Genomic DNA, 6,740 nt, shown 5'->3' with positions numbered 1-6,740 from the left:
ACAAAGATGAGCAAGCAGATCTGACAGACTGCTGTAGGCAGCCACACTAGCTAGTGTGGAACAGGGGAACAGATCTAGCTTGTAGGAGAGGAATGGTCTCAAAAGAATATTTTAGTTGCTTCTAGTTATTCATGAAACTACAGTCATTATAACTGTGGTTAGATATCTAGCAAAACGTTAATCAACTTTCAGACTTAAGAAGGGAAAACTGACTTCTGGGATCCTGCTGTTCTTTTTGAGAAATAGTTTTGGGGTTTTTTTTGCTGGGAAGAGGTTGGTTTAATTTTCTTATACAAGTCTCTCTGTGATTCTTTGTTTAGCATTTAAGTGTTTCAGAATGAGAAAATGTATGCTATCTCCTCTTGGATAATTGTTTCTTATCAATAGTAACTGTTAGCTTTACTATAGTAGGGTTTATTCAGTATTTCTTTATGGGAGAACAGTAATGAGGTAGAGGAAATACTATATCTGATGGTTTGCAGCATTTTATTGTAGCTGCATTAAGAGTTGATAGTTTGAAAATGGCCACTGTATTAAAAAAAAAAAGAAAAAAAATCTAAGCCCTTTTATCAAACCCTGCTTAGTGAACTGGATTGTGGTATCGTGGTTGTACTTTCTGCGTATATATCAAACTTTGGGTCAGTACATACAAACTTTGGATGTTATTTCAAGTAAATGACAATACAAATAAAGAGATGCTGTTGCCTAAAGAAGTTTCCCATTCTGTTTCTTTTTGTCAGCATGCTGATGCTTTCAGTTCTTCAGAGGAGACTGGAGACATTTCATGCATGTCAGCTCGTATGAACAAAATCATTTACACGTGTATATGTATATATATGAAATTACAAAAACTTGTGTGATATGAAATAAGTTTGGGGGATGGATGAGGAGAGGATGTAGTAGCTGTGAAATTTAAGAGGCACTTTTAGAATTACTGTATCAGTACCATAGGTAACAAACATTAGCAGCGGTTTACCCGATAAACCTATTCAATACTGTGAATGTAGTGGTTGTAAAACTGCAAGCTTTTTAGGCATCTGTGTGGCTGTTGGGAATATCGGTTTTGGTCTGTTGTTGCAAAATACATAGTGCAAGCCACTTCTTGTGAGTGAATGAAAGATCTTGAGAAACCTGTGAAATACCTTAATGCTTGCTGTGACTATAGCTGAGAGGTGCCACAGACTTGTTTGCATGACTAGAAGAGATTTTGTAGGTTTCTGGAAAATGTTATGAGGTGAACACACCTCACTGGATGGTATGCTGGAATCCAAGTAATTGGCCTATCAATTGGAGTAAATTAATTTCTATGCCTGATTCCTCCTTGCTGTAAATAAAGGAGATGAATCCATCCAGAGGCCTCTGAGGAAGTGATACATGCACATGGGTGTGAGCAGTTCTTCCAGATACTTGTGCGCTTTTCTTTGAAACACCTGTGATATTTTGGCAAGATCATGATACTGAGGTCTTTATTACAGAGAGTCTTAATCTGTTCTTGCCTTTTCTCTAAATTACTGTTTCATGGGATATAAAAATCTCCATTTTAAAAACTTTCCAAATCTGTACTATTTTGACTATGAAATTAGGCTAGATCAAATAATGGTGGTTCTTTAAGTGTTAAAATTCCGGTAACAAGAAAACCTTGGAGGTACTTTATTTGTGCTAGATGAAAAAGTAGTATTGTTCAGCGGTTACTGTGTCTGGAATAAATATCTATAGTTTCCATATTATGTAATAATTCAAGTGACATCCTGCTTACGTTATGCCTGGTTATAATGGTATATCTCCTGCATTTATCAGTTGATATCAATATATAATTGTTCATGTCTTGTTAAATATGCGATCTTACAGTGGCTGTAGTAATGATAAAATAGTTGTCTTGCTGATCAAAAGGGTGAATAACTTGTTGTGTGTTTTAGGTATTGAGGGTGATTTATCTCTTGCATCATGCGTGAATACAAGCTAGTGGTTCTTGGTTCTGGAGGTGTTGGAAAGTCTGCTCTGGTAAGTACTCTGTGAGGCAGTTCAAGTACGTTTTCTTAGGCTTCTCATCTTTTTTTTCTCTAATACACTTTCTATTAACCCATATTTCTTTTATGTAAGTGTGCACAAATAAACATAAATATAAGTAATGACTGCTGATGGTTCCTGGCTAGAATAGGTACATCCTTTACTGGGTGTATCTGCATCCATTGGTGCGCTCTCGCATGCTAATATTTTTGTAGGGGGTTGGTTGATGGTGCTTGGTCAGGTCTTTGCCTGTCTTACGCAGTGAAGTGCATAGCCACAGCATCGTGAAGGTCTCTGGCTTCACTGGGTAACCCAGCTGTAGGTCTGTGGGAAATCAAGCTGCTTCATGAAACTCGCACAATGAACTGGTTTGCCTGTGTCTGGCCTTGGTTACTCCTGTCTCTAGAAAGGTCTTCAGGGTGCTGTTTGCTTAATGTTTGATAGCAGTCTCTAAAGTGCTAATATTTCTTTTATGCAAATACAAATATATTTTTGCATGCTTGTAGGAAGTTTAGCATGTTTTCTATATCTTTCCCTGCAAGTAGGTGTATAGCTGCGGCAGGTAGATGATTGTAAACCAAAGAGCTCGTGCATTTTAGTTAAACAAACAATTACAGAAAAGTTTAGTCTGACCTAGACTAGCATTGAACAAGTTCACAGAATATGATGTTCTCAACCGACCTAAGAACTTTACATCTTTTAGTTTAATTGTGCACCTTATCATAAAGTAAGGTCTAGAGGTCCACTTTATCAGGTAAGAACTATTCTCTTACAAAGCGGTTCCTAAAGGAAAACTTAAATGACAAATCATCTTAGGTTGTGAAAGAACTTTTTCTTTCACCTCTGAATTCTTTATCTTACTGCAGCATTTCTGGATTTGAATCTGTCTGCTCTGACTTGGCCATTGAGTCTTAAAGTTCCACTTGACTTGTGCTAAAAACGTCCTACGTGCTAGGTACACAGGAATATCCTACTGAGTCCAGTTAAGACTAATAAATGCTGGCAGTCATTTTTTGACTAATTCCTGTGCTGGCAGATAAGTAGCAGAAGATGCAGTAGTTCTAAATGCAAATGTAAAAGCCATGCAGCTACATACAGTATCCTATTCAACTAAAAACTAATAATGATTCCAATAGTTAGACAAACCTTAAATCAATGCACGCGTTAATTCTTGTGCTCCAAGTGAGAGCGGATAAAGGAAGGTGTAGCATTGCTTCATCTAACAGTACTTACTCAAATAGGCATATACATCTAACTTCCTGTTGTTTCTTATAATTTGTAGTTATGTCAATCACTTAATTTGTCTTCAAAAATGTAATGGATAACTGACTATACACCTAGAACAGTAATTTGTGTATGGTGTTTACAAAATGTCACTATATAAGAAGAATCTTACAAGAACTTTTGTGTTGCAGACTGTACAGTTTGTTCAAGGAATATTTGTTGAAAAATACGATCCTACGATAGAAGACTCCTACAGAAAGGTATATGCAAAAGACCTCCCTAGTGTTACAGAAACTTAAAATTGCAGTACACATTGTCAAATATTTGAGTCATTGCTTGAAAAAGGGTATGCCTGGTAATACCATGTAATACCTGCTAACTTAACAAGTTTGAAATGTAAAGGTGCTCTTAAAGTCTGTCTAAAAGGAATAATTCAAGACTAGCTTTTTAATGTTTAAGCATAATACCTTACTAGCCAGTCAGTAAAAAATGGTAATTTCATTGTCAGAATTGGCAATATTGATTTTTTAAAAAGTAAAATAAACTACCTCTTTTTTTTATAATATTTATTATTATTATTATTTTGTGTGTGTGTTAGTGTCTGCAGGTAGATTTGCACCTGTATGTTGGAGGTTCTAAGCTCCTTTGCTACTAGGAAAATCTGCTAAAAACAACTTGAGGCTCACCTTTAGAACACTGGAGGCAACATACTGTATTCCTAATTTCACTGGTAGCTTGGTACGCTTCCATTAGATGGGTTGTTGTTTTATTAATAAGTTAACACAAACCTATCATAAATGAACAAACACTTACAGTGGCCTGTTAGTTTCTCTCTTCCCATCTTCAGCATGACAGGCTGAAAGGTCTGACTCTGCTTGCATCATCTTGAATCTCCATATTGCTCACTCCTCAGTTTCAGCTGAGACCATGATTAATATTCCAGGCTAAGATAGGTTACATCTGGACTGCTACCAAAAGAGTTAAGCATTTGGTGAAGCAGATTAGTTTTCGGCTGTGTCAGTTTCTTAATATTTTTTCCTTTTTCTAGCTGAATTACTTTTCAGATGCATTGATGCTCCGATATAGCTCACCATGTGGCCACAAAAATACCAGTGTCTATACAAGGGAGGCAAGATGCACAAACCCTAGCTGGGAAGGGGCAGAAACTGCAGTACCTCCTTTTTTAGCACTGGGCTATGTTTATATTGGAATAAAGAGGCTGCTTTAACAGCCATTCCAGCCTGTAATTACCAGAATCTCTTCTGAACAGAAAAGGAATTAGTGAGAGCAAAACGATAATTTCACACTTGTTTTCTTTGACCTCATAGAAATCTATATGCTGGAAAAATCCTAGTCTGTCTGAAGCATGTGGACTTCCAGCCAAAGCTAGAACTCTTATTAAAGAGAGAACAGCAACAAAAAATTCTATATAGCCACTTACTTTTTCTGTATTAGAGGAGAAGGAATTTTGGATCCTATCCCGATATTTGGTGCAGGCCTTTGGGTCAGGCCCAATAAATGACTCCAAAAATATTCACAAGCTGTACTAAAGTGAAACGTTGCCTTTGTTATATATTTACATTCTTCAGGTCATACTAGATTCATGATGTTTGCTGGGTGAATTTTTCCAAAGACTGTTTCCATGGAGCCTGGAAAAGTAAAGCCATCTCAAGAAATTTTGCCTTTTGCTAAGTAATTTTTTTTTTTTAGCAAAGATCTTATAATGTTCCTTTCAGGTTTGGTCCTGAAATGACTAGGAATATCTCTGTGTATTCTCTTCAAATTAGCCAGATTGTTGAAGTCTTGCTTAAGTCTGGACAATACTTTATGCAGTCATTTTCTTCCCCTCACTGCTAGTTACAATTCTAACTTGCTGCTTGTCTTGGGTGACTTTTAAAATGTATTGGTTTGGCAGTTGCAATTCTGTACTATTAATCTTAAATCTAATTTTATAATATTTGAAGTTGAGAGGATGTGGCTTGAAATATTTTAAGTTTGTCTGGATCTAAATATGAGCATGAAGTCTTGAAACTTGACACCTTGGTTTACTCCCCAAATAGTTCTTCATAAAGAGAATAGATGCTGCTTAATTAGCTGAATAACTTTGTCAGCAGTACATGCTAAAATAGTGACTATTGAAGGAATATCTCCATCCCTAGGAAATATTCCTCTTCCCCGCCCCCCAAGCTCAAATCTAGTTACAAAAGAAAAGACTGAAGTTAAACTAGTGATAATGCATATATCGGGAATAGGGGACGCAAAGTTCTTTCTGAGTGCTGATCTGCCAACTAGGAATTTTACGTGCAAATGGAAACAAGGGAAGTGTACCAATAGCTTGAAAGGGAAAAAAAAAAATGTGGGAAGCCTGCTTGAAACAGCTTGAGGACACTTCCATGTCCTTTGATGCCCTCAAGGCCTTTTTTTTTTTTTTTGAGGTAGAAACTAGATAGAGGAACTCTGAAATAGATACAGAAACTCATCCGGCTTCTTAAACCTTCTATTTTTGCAAATTTTTCTGAGCTGGATCAGTTGCCTAATTAGTGTCACTAAAGGTTTGTTCTGGGGACACTACTCTTAGTGGTTTGCTTGGTTTATTGTTTGCTGTGTACTACTTGTTGATCTAAATTACTATTAAATGAGCATTAGTATGCCAGTCCAACTTTCTAGCTTTCACCTGTACTTTTCTTTCAATCTGTGAATGATCCCTGAAACAAGTAGAAATTAGTTGTGCTAGTTGCTGATAACCATCATTACAAGTTTAACAGCTTCCTTTTTAATAATCAAAAATCCCTAATCACTTTGCAAAGTGGTACGTGGCTGCTGACGCTGCTTTCGAAAATGTCACTAGGGCTCTTTGAGAGGCTCCTTCCTGCTGTTTTCAAAGTGTATATCCATATAAACTTCTTAAGTCATTATGTTGCTTTATGCATTATGAATTTGCTTATAAAATCACACAATTCCTGGTGTCTTTGGAGGGGAGAGTTGCAAGAGGAAAAACTAACCACATCTTTCTCTCTTGACAGCAAGTTGAAGTAGATGCACAACAGTGTATGCTTGAAATCTTAGATACTGCAGGAACGGTATGTAAAACCAACTTTCCTAAATACTGATGTACAGTGTTAAAACCATCAAAAGCTGTAGGGATGTAAATGATGACGCGTTTCCTTACTCATTCTCTAAAGAGTAACTGTGGTTAGTGCATTGGATTAAAGGATGTTCTTCCAACATACTAGTATTGTCATGGTTTAACCTCAGCTGGCAACTAAGCCCCACACAGCCGCTCGCTTGCTCCCCCTTGGAGGCATGGGGGAGAAAACTGGAAGGGTAAAAGTGAGAAAACTTGTGGGTTGAGATAAAGACAGTTCAGTAGGTAAAGCAAAAGCTGTACACGCAAGCAAAGCAAAACAAGGAATCCATTCACTCCTTCCCATTGGCAGGCAGGTGTTCAGCCATCTCCAGGAAAGCAGGGCTCCATCACGCCTAACGGTTACTTGGGAAGACAAAACGCC

The 6,740-nt window shown here is 37.2% G+C and overlaps 1 protein-coding gene across 1 annotated transcript in view; it reads left to right on the top strand.

Moving 5' to 3' along the window:
• The first annotated feature begins 1,914 nt into the window (after nt 1-1,914).
• The window catches only part of RAP1B (RAP1B, member of RAS oncogene family), a 16,424-nt gene continuing 11,598 nt past the window's right edge, over nt 1,915-6,740 (top strand). The window contains exons 1-3 of the mRNA XM_009273232.2: nt 1,915-2,001; nt 3,423-3,491; nt 6,255-6,311. Coding sequence (XP_009271507.1) covers nt 1,945-2,001; nt 3,423-3,491; nt 6,255-6,311 — 183 coding nt within the window. The 5' untranslated portion in view covers nt 1,915-1,944. The remainder of the gene's footprint in view (nt 2,002-3,422; nt 3,492-6,254; nt 6,312-6,740) is intronic.

This window comes from Aptenodytes forsteri, unplaced genomic scaffold (assembly GCF_000699145.1).
Source record: "Aptenodytes forsteri isolate BGI_AS27 unplaced genomic scaffold, ASM69914v1 Scaffold366, whole genome shotgun sequence".
In the NCBI taxonomy this organism is placed as follows: domain Eukaryota; kingdom Metazoa; phylum Chordata; class Aves; order Sphenisciformes; family Spheniscidae; genus Aptenodytes; species Aptenodytes forsteri.
Note: the sequence above shows the minus strand (reverse complement) of the source record. Positions and strands in the feature narration are given on the sequence as shown.